Source organism: Onychostruthus taczanowskii, unplaced genomic scaffold (assembly GCF_017590055.1).
Source record: "Onychostruthus taczanowskii isolate IOZ18803 unplaced genomic scaffold, ASM1759005v1 scaffold16, whole genome shotgun sequence".
In the NCBI taxonomy this organism is placed as follows: Eukaryota; Metazoa; Chordata; class Aves; order Passeriformes; family Passeridae; genus Onychostruthus; species Onychostruthus taczanowskii.
In genome coordinates, this window is record NW_024498795.1 from 8,387,513 (window position 1) to 8,402,295 (window position 14,783).

At 41.4% G+C, this 14,783-nt stretch overlaps 1 protein-coding gene across 4 annotated transcripts in view; it reads left to right on the forward strand.

Annotated features, from left to right (window-relative positions):
* Nucleotides 1-14,783, forward strand: part of DLGAP1 (DLG associated protein 1) — a 130,860-nt gene that overhangs the window by 71,682 nt on the left and 44,395 nt on the right. For 2 of the 4 annotated variants that reach the window (XM_041399299.1, XM_041399301.1), the window contains exons 5-6: nt 3,177-3,197; nt 3,623-3,631. The exons of the other annotated variants lie outside the window; for them this stretch is intronic. In XM_041399299.1, coding sequence (XP_041255233.1) covers nt 3,177-3,197; nt 3,623-3,631 — 30 coding nt within the window. The remainder of the gene's footprint in view (nt 1-3,176; nt 3,198-3,622; nt 3,632-14,783) is intronic. 4 annotated transcript variants of the gene reach the window in all.

The window sequence follows — 14,783 nt, forward strand, 5'->3', positions numbered from 1 at the left end:
TTGTAAACCTCTCATAGCTCTTCTTTAATAACAAATTTTTAGATACCTGTGCTTTTGAATGCCTACTTTAAAGAACACCCACTCTTTGAAGCTCTTTCATGAAGACTTACAATCTATGATAAAAATTTATTTTAGTCAAGTCAGTGTGTGTGTCCATATGTCAGACCTCAAAAGGGGGAGAGAAGCACTGGATAGTAGTCCCAGTGGCAACACAGAGATTGATTTCCAAGAGTAAAACTCTGAATTACTCTTGCAGTCATCTTTTATGTTTTCTTCATTTCTATCTGAAGTTGTTACATCAAGGTATTAAGACACTTCATTTGATGTTTGTGGTCTTCTGAAACTGAAGCCCTTCCACCTCATCTGAAAAACATTAAAAATGTCTACATTTCTGCTACCGCATATTTTCCTTATCTCAGCTGTGTTACAACTCATTTACCAAGGTAAATCCAAATTATTTACACATTAAAAAACTCATCACTCCTTTGAATCCCCTGAACAGTTTATTCCTCTCATTTCAGCAAAGAATATTTCTTTAGAAAGTTTACTGGATGCCTTCAGAACTTGATGGAACTTTATCACTGTTAGCCTGTCATCAAAGTCATCAAAGTGTTTAATCAGTATCTGCCAATGCTGAGCTCTTAGCATCCCCTTGTCCGCTTTACTACAACACCTTAGTTTGATTTATGCAGCTGGATTTGTGTCAGGAAAGTTTCACAGGCCTCAGCTGGGGACTTGCATGAGGTTACAAACTCAAGCCATGTTCAGGTTCGTCAGGAGCAGCCCCAGAGCTAGTTCTGTTTTGCCTCTGCTCTGTCCAGTCTAATCACTGTTTCTCACTGGATCCTGGATCCATGATGGGTCGTTTGGGAGCCCAAACTCTGTCTAGCTTCTTTTGCTAAATTGGAGAAGCAAAGGTTTAAGTGGTCCATTCTGAATCCTTCCACTTCCCAGGATCCTTTGGGAGTATATTTCTCACCCTAGTTCTGGTGTTGGCTACAGAAAAGACAAAATGTAAGCAGGACACATTTTTGTATGTAAGTTTAAGGGACCTCTTTATAATAATGTGATGGCACTGTGATGGCAGTAACAATGTCCATTTCCATCAGTATGTTTTCCTTCATCCCTAAAATGGCACACAAAACACACCCACTCCAGAATGTACTGTGATTCATATGAAAGCCTTGGCCAAGCCTGTACTTGACAGCTCTTGTTCTTTGCTGAGGATTATTTCAGTGGGCAGTCGAGGAGAGAACAACTGAAGACTGAAGCTGTTTGTATACACACAGATGTGTATTCCTGGGCTACCATTTCCCTGGCTGACCTCAGGAAGACTAGATGAAACACAGCACAAGCTGCTGAGTCAGTGAGGCTCTTTGAACTGATAACTGTGACATGTTCTGTGATGTGGTTTGCCTGGAAACATATTTGTTTCTTTTGAAAATGCAAAATACCAAAATGACATCAGTTGTAGTGTGCATTGAAAAACCTAGGCTGAGATGGCAAGCTGTTTCAGTCCATAAATGATTGCAGATGTTTGGGTGAGGCTGCAAAACACGAGACTTTTCAAACATGTACATTTGGGGAAGGAAGCTAGGGACACATATAAACATGAACATAATTGTTATATATTGCAGCCTGTCAGCTGGTCCCATTTCAGATTGGCTGTTATTAAAGATGTGCAAAAGTAAGTGGAAACTATGATAGCTGCAATGCATCTGGTCTAGTGAGTGTTTTCTATTTCTGACCCTATAGGCTTTCTTCCCTTTGTCTGATGCCAGTTACATACAAAACACATAGAACTATCAATAGGCTGAAAAAGAGGCCTAGGAGGTATACTGCTGGTTCTTATTATCACCAGATTGCAAAAGCATATAGCCTGAGCTGGTTTTCAAGCAGGCTAAGTTGCAGCTCTATGTCCCAGGAGCCTGCTTTGCAGAGCAGGATCTGGATGGTACCAATTTAGAAAGCTCTCTAAGTTTGTGATGCCCTCTAAGTGAATGAGTCATTTGCCAGAGTCACAGGCCTAGGAACAGGATAGAAAGAAGAGCTACTAGATGAAGAACTACTGGCATTTGGTCTTCCTCCTGATCTTCAAATTTGGGCTATTTGGCCCTGAGTTCCAGAAGGAAGGTCCAAATGGTTCTTGCTGACACAGACAACGTCAAGGTGAGTGACAGGGGCTGTAGGAGAACATGGACACCTTCTTCCCAGCCATAAGAAAAAAACAAGTCATCATGTGCCTTCACCTTCAGAAAGCCAAAGGCAGGCAAAATCTCTCATGACAAAATTATTTTTTTGCGTCACTTCTTTGGGCCAAATTGCAGCCTTTTAATAGCTTGCCATGTGATAATTCTAACACATCCTTTATCTGACTTGTTCATCCTTACCCTCTGTGCAGCTGTGGGCATAGCGAGGAGGGCCTTGCTGCAGTGTGTTTGCAGTTGTTCTGCAGCATTATCTTCAGTTGTGTTGAGTTCCTGTAAACCCAGCTACTGACATCTTTGCACTTCTGTGTTTATTACTGATGAAAAATTAAAAATAAAGCTTTAAGTATTAACATAGCAGAAAATCTCATCATTCAGTTATCTTAAAAGTTAAACTGTCAACTACTTTTTCAAAGTTGTCCTTTTTAGGAAACTGCAACTTTTGCAATGTGCAGTTGGAAGAGGGAAAACATAATTTCTTTCCTGATGGGTGTTGTTCTTTTCTACTTGACAGACATTTTATTTTAAAGTGTGGGTTTGATATAAGTGTGCCAAAAGTGCTAAAATTGAAGTGAAGAAGGCTAGGGAAGAAAATCTGTAGTTTTTATGAAACGTCCAAAACTATTTAGAGGTTTTGTTTTTACTCTGTGGGTTCAAGAAGTAGTGATGCAAATAAATCAAAATCTTTTTTTTCCATTAAAATAAATTAAAATCTACTAAGGAATTGCAAAGGACATCACATCAGACTAGGAACTAATTGCACATAATTGAGACTCACAAGTGAAAAAAATGAGTTTCAGATACATATATTCAAAAAAAGTCTGTAAATATTGATTGTGTGTCCTAGAAGGCAAAATTTAGCCAGTGATTTCAAACTTCTTTGCTGATATTCTGTTGTTTGTTCTTTTCTCAATACCCCCAACTTCATAAATATGTTTCTGTTTAAAATGTCTTCTTGATATCTGAAAGGTTCAGTAAAACTTAGCAGCTGTGAGGAGAAAAAAGCACAAAGTCGTTGCAGGTTCTGTCCACACAAACAGCAGCAGACAGCAACTTAGATTGAAACTGGTGCCCCCGGTGGCACCAGGGACTAAGAGTTTCATCAAGAGCAGAGTGATTTATAGGAATAACTGAAAAATGGTGGGACAGCTCACATGACTGGAGGATTGTGATGGATGGCTACAGGCTGTTTCAAAAAGACAGGCAGGGCAAAATTGGAGGAGTCTCACTCTTTGCCAAGGGGAAGTTCTGATGCATAGATGTCAACCACAGCAGCTGTGCAAGCCCTACAGAATGCCCTTGAGTTAAGATCAGAGAAGTCATCTTCAAGGGGAATGTTTCAGTAGAAAACTTCTCCTGACCTCCAAACCAAGACAATAAGATGAACAAAGCCATTTTTGGGGCACTTAAGCAAGCTGTGGAAGGTTCACAGACCTGTTTCATGTGGGTGACGTCAGCTGCCCAGACATTTGTTGGAAGAACAGGACAGCAGCTCACATTGTCCATCAAGTTCCAGGAGGGCCTAGGAGGACTACTTCCTCATACAAATATTAGAGATATGCCAAGCAGGAATGAGGCACTGCTGGACTCACAAACCGAGGAAACCTGCTTTGAAATACCTTGGTCAGTGATAGCCTTGGCTGTAGTGATCACAGTATTGTGGAGTTTGGGATTCGGCTGGGCATGCTGAAGGTTAGTACTAAACCAAGGCTTTAGACTTTAGAAGAGCAAACTTCAGCTCACTTAAAGCTCAGGTGGCAGGAGGGGCAGGTGGAAAGGCAGGGTGGTAGCATCCTCTGGAACCTTCCATGGAGTATAAACATGCAAACAGGCTGGAAAGCATCCAGAGAAGGGAAAGAAGGACAATCAAAGGACTTGAAAGTCTGCCATATGAGGAAAGAACTGGGGTTTTTTGCCCTTGAGAAAAGAAGGCTTGGGGAGACGTAATCTTGCAGGGGACCCTGTCTGAGAGAAGCTGCTGCTGCCATGCTAATAACATTAACACAAAGCAGCAAGTACCTGATAGCAAGATGGAAGCATTACTGAGACAACAGAAGTGTTTGGTTGCATTAACTTTATGGCACCATCCAAGCTCCTGAGTCAGTACTTCCAGTGTCTTGCAAGGCTGTACTCTCAGTAGTGATGGTGAGCATCAAAAGGAAGGGGAGACAGTGCAAAAGCTGTTGTGCTGCAAAGAAAGTAAAATGAATTTTTGGTTGCATCATGCAAAAGCATATGATTCTGCTTCATAGAATGTAGCATGTTTCTGTGCTTCAAGTGATGAGACTTTCACTCTCTAGCTGGTTCTGGGCTAAGATGTAAGCCTGGGTCATGTCCAAGCAGAATTTACCTGCAGTGATGGCAATAGCATGTTACGCAAGCAAGGACTGAAGACATGCTGGTCCTGGAGAAACTTCCCTCTACTCTGGTTGTTTTGGTCTGAGGGCTGAGGAGCACAGCTGCCTTCATGTTCCCCTTTCTTAGGCAGCAGCCCATACCAAGCAGGCTGATCTCCACATCACTCTAAGCTAAACATTGCTGGCAAATTACATTCTTTAGGAAATGCCATCTTGATAACATTATTTGAGGTATTGGTCTAGAAGCTATGTTAGGTCTGGAATCTGTATTCCTATTTAAATCTCCCAGTCACAAGAGGTAATGGCACACAGACAGTGGGAGAAGGGTTTGCTTGGCCAAGGTGCTGTGCAGCAGAGGTAGTTCCTCTGTAAAACCAATGGGTTTGCTTAAGTCTCCCCGTATGCCAGAAGGGGTTTATTAGGCTTTGCAAGATGTAATCCAGGGGACCTCATGGATTTTTTCTTCTTTTTGTTCTGCCTTGGACAAGAAGATAATTTCAGATTGAGGCATCTGTAGCATATGTTTTCTGCAGAGCTGGTAATAATAGAAACATTTCAGTGAGGTCCCTGTATGAGTTACGTCACTTGTTTTTTGACTGGGCAGTCAGAGAGGAGCTAGCAAGGAAGCCTGCTGTCAGTGCTGGAGAAAGGATGTAGGTCCTGGCAGCAAGCCCAGGCCTGCTCAGCAGATCAAAGGCTCTTCCCTTGGCTCCCATAGCAGCCGGAAAAGCAGCTGCCCAGTACCCTTTCAGCATCCTTCACTCCTTTCTCCTCTGCCAGCAAATAACTTCTTTTTGCTCCCCACCTCAGCAATAGTCCCTTTTTTCCCCCCTCAGTATCTGCCAAGCAAGGTCCTTTTATGGAAAGTGCTTGTGTTTACTACCTACAGATCTCAGGGCCAGCCAGTGGAAACATACTGGGAATACTCCGGTTCTTACATGCTCCTCCCTTCCCCCAGATATGCTCCCAGCTGAGACTTTAACCTGGAGATGAGGCAAAGCTGAAAGGAGCAAGCCATGGTTCTAAACCACATGCCATTTTCCAAGCCAGCCTAATGGAAGATTTGAATTTGGAAAAGTACTTTTTGTGCCAAAACAGCATAACAGCCATGCTTTGAAACCCTTCCCACTCACCTCCCAGAAAAATAAATAATGTGGTTTTTTTGTGGGCTTCTTCGTGGTGGTTTTTCCTTTTTAAATACACGACTGCCTTCCTCCAAAGCCGCTGCTTGTCAGTGGTGTTCCTGGCTGTCCCTGTTAACTGGTTCCTGATGGGAAGTTTGTGTGCCATGAAAGGAGAGTCAAGCAGACATGTCAGAGAACTGCAGACTCTGCAAGAAGAATACTGTGTCTGCTATTACACTGCTGTTTCTGCTTCAGTTGCACTTCGGGCTGGCTGATGGGAGCCTTTAAAAACAGCAGCACTGAGCTTCAAAGGCTCCTGCAGCCCTTACATACCAAATTACTGCTAAATAGGGGATGAAAGCCTGACCCTTGAGTGCCCCGCTGGCAGTGTCTGCATCACCAGCACCTTTTCTCCTCCCCGGTTTTGAGACTTGATCAGCCCAGTAGTGCTAGGTGAATAAACTGTCCTGCACGAGTCTGCTAAAGGTCTTGAAAATATTTTTGTAGTTGTTTTTATAAGCACTGTGAGGCACTCCAGCCTGCACTGTGGATATGAGGTTTTCCTTGCTCAGTAAGCAGTCCCCGAGCTTGGGTTTGCTGATTAATTATCTGCCGTCATCAAGATTGGTATGGGAGCAATGTCTTAAAAGATCTTTGTTCCCAATGTGAGCTTCTAATGGCTATTAAAACTGTGAGTGTTTGGGAGCTCCTCTGGGGAGCTCTTCTCCCTGTGTTCACACTCTGCTAATAACACCCTCATATGGGTTTGCCTGCTACAAATTGCCCGTAATTAATAATATTCTATATAGGAACATCAGAAACAGTTAATGCATGCGACTGCAGGCTGGCCCGGTGCCTAGCCCAGAAGCTTTGTAGACAAGGTTTTCTTTGCCTCAGTTTCTCTTTCAGTAAAATCAAGAGAATGTGAGACTTCATAATGCTTGTCAAATTTTTATGGGGGGGTGGGGGAAACCATTTGAAGTGACAGGTGCAGAAGCATAAAAGGTTATTTTCCATAGCTTTCCTTATTATACCTAATGCTTTTTAAAATGGAATCTTATTTTCTAACTCATCTTTTGCATAAATATGCCATATTAGACAGTAGTGGCATTGTGGGGAGAGTTGGAATAAGTGGAGAGAGTGAACTTCAGGATCATTATGACCAGAAATACATATAATTGTTTATTATCATACCTCTAATGAGGCAGAATTATTCCTGTAATTTTTTTCTCATTTTTGTCCTTAATTGTTCTTCTCCTACCACCGTTTCTTTATTATGTGTATTTCAAAACTCCTCATGGGTCCAGTGAGGCACCAGTATCACAGAAAAGCAGTGGAACCCCTTGAGTATGCAAACTTTTCTTTCTGCCTCCATTTTCTGTCTTCTTTGCCTTTATTGGCATCTTCACGTTTGCCTCTTCTTTCCTCCCTGTGAATCTGGTTTCCTCTTTACTGCAACTGAAACAAATAATTTTGATGAAACAAATATAAAGAAGGAGGGCAAAACACTCTCTTGTGTTTTGTTTAGTAGTGAAACATGCAGCATTATAAAATACCAAAACCCCAATGACTCTGTAGGGAAATTCAGGTAACAAGTAAAACATATGGATACCCAGAGTAAATACATGGATGCACCAGGCAAGATTCAATTCAAGATCATGATGTGTCTTTATCCCAGGAGGGATATGAGATAGTCACAGGCCCTGGACTTCAACAGTTTTCAGAATTCTGGAAAATTAATCATTACAGTAAGTTTTTAAAGGATTTCAAGGAGTGGGTGAAGAAAGTAATTTGTCTTGAAAGGACAGCTCAGCGCTTTCTTGATCTTTTTACTGTCCCGGTAAATCATTTATCAGGGAAAACTTTCAGAAAACTCCCACACAAACTATGCTAGACAGTCTCCCAAAAGTAATATTACTCCCTCTTTATGCTTTCCAGACCTAAAAAAAGAGAGACTGTAGTACCAGGGTGGTACAGGCCCCTGCTTTATAGTGTGAGGGCTTCAAAGCTTCCCTTTTCTGAAATATTAAGTGAATCGTTCAGGACTATTTCAGGATGTGCATTTCTCATTTAACCTTGCTTTTATGTATTTTGTTTCTGTGATACCTGACATAAAATTCAAAATAGTAGCGCAGTGTAAGATCTTTTCTCTTTTGAATTATTAAAATGGAATGTAAGCTTTATTTTTTCCCCCATTAATTGCTCTGGTTGATTTCCCTAGCTTAGAGCAGAGGTGTGGTTTGGAAGGTTCAGATTTTGAAATATTAAGAGAAAGGGGGAAATAAAAAGCAAAAAGGAGGAATTTCTCCCTGCACATTAGAGGCTCCCAGAAAATCTGTGATCACATATATGACTTCTGGAAGGATACATTCTAACTTGTGTTCATCAGTTACACGGTTTTCTCTGGTCTAACATATCCCAAACTATTCACTGTCATTTGTATGCAGCATCAACTCCAATCTGCATTTAATACCACTCTAAGGTGGTAGTAAAAAGGAGTTTCTCTCCATTTATACTTTGGGTTTCAAACAATTCAGTTGCAACTGATTTATTACAGCAATATTACTTTATTTCAATGACCAGAGCTTTGAGAGCTTTCTAACAAAATGTTAAGATTGGCAATACAAATGGGACTATGAGGAATAATGGATAATTTCTATTATTGTTTTCTCCATGGCCATGACCTTTAATATCATAGATATTAGCACATTGTGAAAGGGAATAGTGTAAGAGGCACAAGGAATAATTTTGTTTTAATTTTCAGCAAGAAAAACAAAAGCAGGTGTTGAAAAAGTTTTTTTGTAAATGAAAAGTGTACGCACAGAGAAAGTAGCTATACATGCAAGAGAAATGTACCTTTATTATTATTATTATTATTTGCACAAAGCATGAACTGATAGATTTTAATAAAGCTCCTTCATCCTAATTATGTAATGAGCCACACTTCCTGTGGGCTGTGAGAAACCTGGAGAAAATGAAAAGGGATGAAACAACAAGGTAGGTGGAGATTATAGAGAGAGAAGGGGTTGAAGTGAGAAAGAAGTAGTCCAGGGGAAAACAGGCTTCATCTGCTATGTTTTTCATGGAAAAATTGTCCTCACCCTTGCCAGCCTTGAAACTTGGAGGCTTTAATTTTGGACTCAAAATAAGAAACCTGTGGTTTCTCATTCAGATGAGCTCCGTCTGCCTAACCGCAACATCTGTGAAGCAACTGTGGTGTTCTAAGCTCTCCCGAACCTAGAATTTTACAACAAATTTTCTAGAAAAGGTACCTGAAACAAAGTGACAAGGGCCTGTATTAAATGCTTGGTAACATGTAATTCATGAGTGTCAAACATGATGTTAAAAATCCCCTTCCCTGCCCCCATCCGCCATACCTATCCATACCCTAGCTCACCAAGAAAATTTGATTCCCCTCAGCCCAGAGAGCATTTACCTGGAACACAGACATGCTCCTTGTGCCCTGACTCATCTCTGTGTCTGTCCCTTCTGCCTCCTTGCCTCAGGAAGACGGCATTAGCTGTTTGCCAGCATTAAAGCAAACACGGCTGCAAAATCCCTTCCCCACAGCAGCTATTTCTAACAAGCTGCTGTGAAGGAATTGCTGCTAAAAGCAGAAGAGGAAAAAAAAAAAGAGCTGGTATCTCAAAATACTTTCCTCATTGCAGCAGTCAGCTGAGGAGGCACGTCAGGAGAGGACAACATCATGCTGTCCTCAGGTGATGTGGGGTAAGGGGAAGAGAGTAGGAGACACTGAAATGTGTTCATAAAGGAGAGAAGGAAACCTCCAGACACACAAAGAGGAGAAGCTAATGTGCCTTCAAAGTACATTTAACGTGGGATTGCTGACATGTCATCACAAGCACCAGCACAGAGCTATTACATGGGTCACTGCAGGGACAGGGTTACCGTGCCCTTCTGTAATCCTGTTGGATTTATTTTATATTTAACTTTGCCGTTGAATTCCACCTTGTATAATGTTTGGTTTAGGAAAAAGTGCTACAGCATACCATTTTTTTAATTCTCACCTGGCAATATGACTTGTAACCCCAACTCCCCCCATATAATTTTTGTCTGAAAAGTAATGTAAAGTCTCTTTGAATAAAATCCTTCACTCTTCACAGGTATTTTTCATGGGAAGTTCAAAGAGAACTTTTCATTTCTCAGATACTCATGTTGTTTTTGCAGGTGCTTTACAAAAGTTTCCATTAACAAATAAACAGTAAGAGTCAGGTGTGATTAAAATTGCTCAGCCACAAACCATCAACACTGAATATGCTAAGATAGGGCTGAAGTGAGTTGCTTAACAAGTGCTAAAATCTGACCTAGTTCCATAAGAGGTGTTAGAGAATGATGCTGCACATAACAAAAAAAATACCAAAAATCTTTTTCCAAGCTTTGTGAATAGCAAAAGAGGTGGCTATGTTCATTATTGGTTGCAAACACTTTTAACCCAAGCTTCTCCTTAATGCAGTTTCACTGACACACTCACAGCCTTCTATGACCCAAAATACAGAAACATCATCCTTCTTAGGAAAAAAAAAAAAAAAAAGGTGGTTTTAGAAGCAAGTGAAAAGAAAGCAAAAAGCAGGAGCACCTCAAACACATTACTGATGTCAGAAAAATTGTAGCAAAAAAATATATAACACCTTCAAGCTTCCAGTTCTCATACATGGATTTTGGTATGGATATGGTGGGAGGGCATTGAGACAAGGTCAGTGTCTAAACTGTATGTGACAAGGTCAGGGTCTAAACTGTATGTGCTCCAAGCATTTACACGGAATCTGGTGAGCCCTGGCTTGCCTGGGATCCTAGGAAACAGGACTTTCTAGCGATGTTTCCTTTGAAGGAAGATGCAGCATCAGCAGATCAACAGCTGCCTTTGTTGAGGACACCTGACCAGCAGCAGTCACTAAATCCATCCATAGTTTCCCCTTTGGTGGCAGTATGAAGAATATCCCAAAAACACCAATGCCTGAGCTCTGCCTCCCTTGTCTGGGTCACTTGAGGTACAACCCTGAGCTGTGCAGGTGGTTCTTAGGACACACACCCTGAGCGAGACTCACCGACTACAATTGATTAAGCACAGAAGCAATCCTAGTATCTTCGTGTATTTGACAGTGGTGGCCTTGTATCAATTCAGAGTTTATATACTTCCTCAGAAATCTTCTTACTAATTTTGAAAGTAGCAGAAGTAATGGGTCTTTCTGCTTATTGATAAATACATTGAAGACTGTGAACAAAATCCAAAGTGTTGCTCGGTGCAGAAGCCATTACATTTGAAGAAGTCCTTGACATCTTCTGGAACAGAAGATATCTTTTTTTTTTTCCTTTTTTTATTTTTAATGTATCAGGCTCATGAAAACAAGGATCTATTTACAAACCTATCTGAACAAATAGCTCCAAAGACAAAAGGTAATTGCCTAATGATCGCCACTGTGGTAGCAACAAAAATTTAATTATTAATGGTAAGACTTCATCTCCACCATTTTTGCAGACTAATATGCCTTGTGGGATGGGGAATGTGCTTCATTAGGGGCTTCTCTTAAAAAACAAATGCAAACCATATGCACGTTCAGCTCAAGGTCTTTACCTCAGAAATAATTATGTCCATAGCTACACACTGCCTGTTAGCTAAATGTCATTCAAGGTCTTCCTTGTAATATTAGAAGCATGAGTAATACCAGATTAACCAAGTTCCTGAAAAGTATTTTGAGGGCTATTCTTTAAAGCAAATTAAATTGTGGGACATTGCTCAAGGCAGAGAGAGGACACTGGAAACCTTAAGGAATGAAGCAGTCCTGTTGATATTTACTGCAGGGTTGTCTGTGTATTGTTAGGCACAGGACTTTTTCATGTGAATAAGAACCACGTGTACATGAAGAGAGAGTAAAAAAAATGAAATTTGGGGGAAATTAGTTCAAATGGTGCCTCCACATTTGTGATCTCCAAGGTCGAGGACAGCAAGTGCACAGGCTAAGGTCCAAAGTCCCAGTGAGACACAGAGAGGGATGACAATATTCAGAAATACAGCATTTTATTTGGCAGGAATCAAAATACAGAAGCACGAGTGTGTAAGCATATGTATTGTGTTAAGCTTATGTATTGTGTATTGTCCTTAAATAGAGTTGCTGGTAAAAGGGGATTCTGCTATAAAGAAAGAACCATATCTCTACTCAGTTCTTCAGCAATTTAGCTCTGTTTCATCACATAGGAGAGATTTTCACCCTGACAAGGGGTTCCCTCACACCTGGGGACCTTAACCAATTGTATTTTAAAGAAACTTAAAGTGGGCCTGAATGAGTAAAGACAGAAGGAAAAGAGTGTGAGGGACCAGCGCGTGTGTGCGTGAGAGAGAGAGAGAGAGGGAGAGCTGCTCTTTCTTGTAGGAGTTAAGCTGGGAAATTATACCAGCCCTTAGGCGTTGTAGTCAGTGAAGCCCAGTGTTGTGTCTGGACCTGCTAGTTTAACCCTTGCAGTATCAGATCTGACCTTCTGATGTGGCAGCCACATGGCCCTGAGTCTGTGAAGGGGCACAAAGCTGGCAGCTCTGCCTTGCAGTGTCGCAGTCCTATATGAGATTACTCTATGTCCAGGGAACATTGAGTGGTCCTCAGAAGGACAACAGTATGTTATGCATCACAAGCTGCTTCGTGTCCTGCCACAGTGACCCTCCCATTCCCACAAAAGCACCTGCTCATGGCTGGTCAGTGGGGCTATGAGTGTGCTGGAAAAATCATGATGCGTTCTTACTACACAACATGCGTGTTCACAGTCACATATCTGGATCTATTTCTTTTCAGCTTATACCTGTCTAGTTCTGTTGACCTTGGTGGATTTATCCAGGTGTATGTCAGGCCAGAATCAAAGCCTCTGCTCTGTCAGTGAAAAGGGAGTCAGAAGCTGGGCTGGTGTGCTAAACACAACACATGATTACTAGGAGAAATGACTTGGCAGGAGTTGAAGCACCAGACATACAGAAAATGTTTGCTTTGAAATTCCAGAGACTTGACTGTCCCTTTGGTTTTTTGGAATGCTTTGATTTAGTCATGTGGGGTGGGAGCTGGCTGTAACCTTGCAAGGGCACTGGGAACAGTACCTCTTGTGCAGCTACAGGAGATGTGAAGGGAATTAACTGTCAGCAAGCTTCAGGGAGACAGCAGATGTATACGTGGTTAAGAGGAGTTTGGCTGGCTTGTAAAATTTATTTCCACCACAAGATCAAAAGTGTATAAAATATGTAATCCTTGGATGTGTAATGTATAACAGGACATAGCAGTGTAAGTGAGGGAAGAGCGAATTCATTGCATGCGAATGGCTGAACAGTTTCACTCTTAATTACTTAAGAGCAGGAAAAAAGAAGGCTCCTGCAGTTTCTGCAATTACAAATTACACATGCCCACAAGGAACTCAGGATTTGGTGCATTTTAATAATCCATTTCATTATTCATTTTCAGAAGTAAACATTCCAAGCCAGCTCTGCTTGCTTTTGGGTGCAATTTACAGGACAACCCTTGCATCAGCAGAATGAACCATTGACGCAAACCTCCTTGCTGTACTTGAGCGCTCGACTGATTTACTCACGCTCTCCTCAGTTAAAGGTGGCTTGTGTACATTTTCTGCCTCTGCTTCTGTCACTGGCTCAAGAGTGAGTGTAGATGGTGCCCCCCAAAAAAAATTTCAGTGTCAGAAAAGCAGAAGTGAGACAGGATGCTGTTCCCATGTTGCCAGGGGCTCCTGCTAGACTCCAGACCCATTACACATCCAGGACGAAAGCCTGAATTCCTGGTGCACGCACTGGACATTGTTAATGAGGTTTGCATGAGAGGAGAGCAAAAACACCTGGCTGAAATTTCCTCACAATAGCTTCAGTAATTCAGCCCTGTTCTGTAGCTTTTGTATATTGCTAATAAGTGGTTCCATTTACTTTACATTGTTATGCTGGCATTTTTTTCCTAGGATGATAATAAAAGTAGGATGAGGGGGAGGAAACACTGATTACACACTTTAAAAGTGAATGTAACAAAAGGAAGGAAAAATTATTACTGCTTTAAAAATGTCCTTCTGTTCCACCTTCTTAATAACCCAACTATGGAGAAATATTCTGATTAGATTTTGTAAAAATATGTGTCCCACTGGGAAAGCAACTGATTCTTTCTGATTTGCCTTAGTCCCTGAGAATAGTCACATGCATAAACCTCACAGACAATCTCTGGTGATCAAATTGGAGGGCACAAGAAACATGCTGACCAGGGAACCAAACTACTCATGAAAACTAGATTTTGTCTTTATGTAACCTCCCATCTGATAGAACTCAATCTAGGAGACTTTTACTGAAGCAAGTTTTGCTGGAAAAAAGAATAGATAGGTTATAATCATTGTTGACTTCTTGACTCTAGGCTTGCTAGTGAGGCATCTGCCCATGCTTTTCAATCTCCTTTGACTGAGGTTTGGTTTTTTACCAGACTTCCTAGGAAAGTGGATGATGCCCCATCCCTCTCAGCATTTAACAGGCATTTGGGCAATGCCCTTAATAATTTGCTTTAACTTCTTCTCAGCCCTGAAGTGGAAAGACAGTTGGACTAGGTGATTGTTTCAGGACCTTTCCAACCAAAATATTCTATTCTGTTCTACTCTATTCTATTCTACTCTATTCTACTCTTTGACATTCTGTTTACTTAACACTGCACTTCACTATCAGGTTATGTTGAATGCTTGCGTGAACAAAACCTACTTTTAGAGCACAATTCCTGTGAAGAGCAGCTGAGGGACCTGGGGTTGCTTAGCCTGAGGAAAAGGAGGCTCAGGAAAAGCCTTATTACCTCTACAAGTGCCTGAAAGGAGGTTATAATTAGGCTCATCTCCCAGGTAATAAGGGGAAGGACAAGAGGAAGTGGCCACAAGTTGTGCCAGGGGAGGTTTATACTAGACATTACGAAAAATTTCTCAGCTTAAAGAGTAGTCAGGCATTGGAATAAGCTGCCCAAGGAAGTGGTGGAATCGCCATCCCTGGAAGGGTTCAGAAGACATGTGGATGTGGCATTTGGGTATATGATTTAGTGATGGACTTGGCAATGGTGGGTTAATGGCTGTAA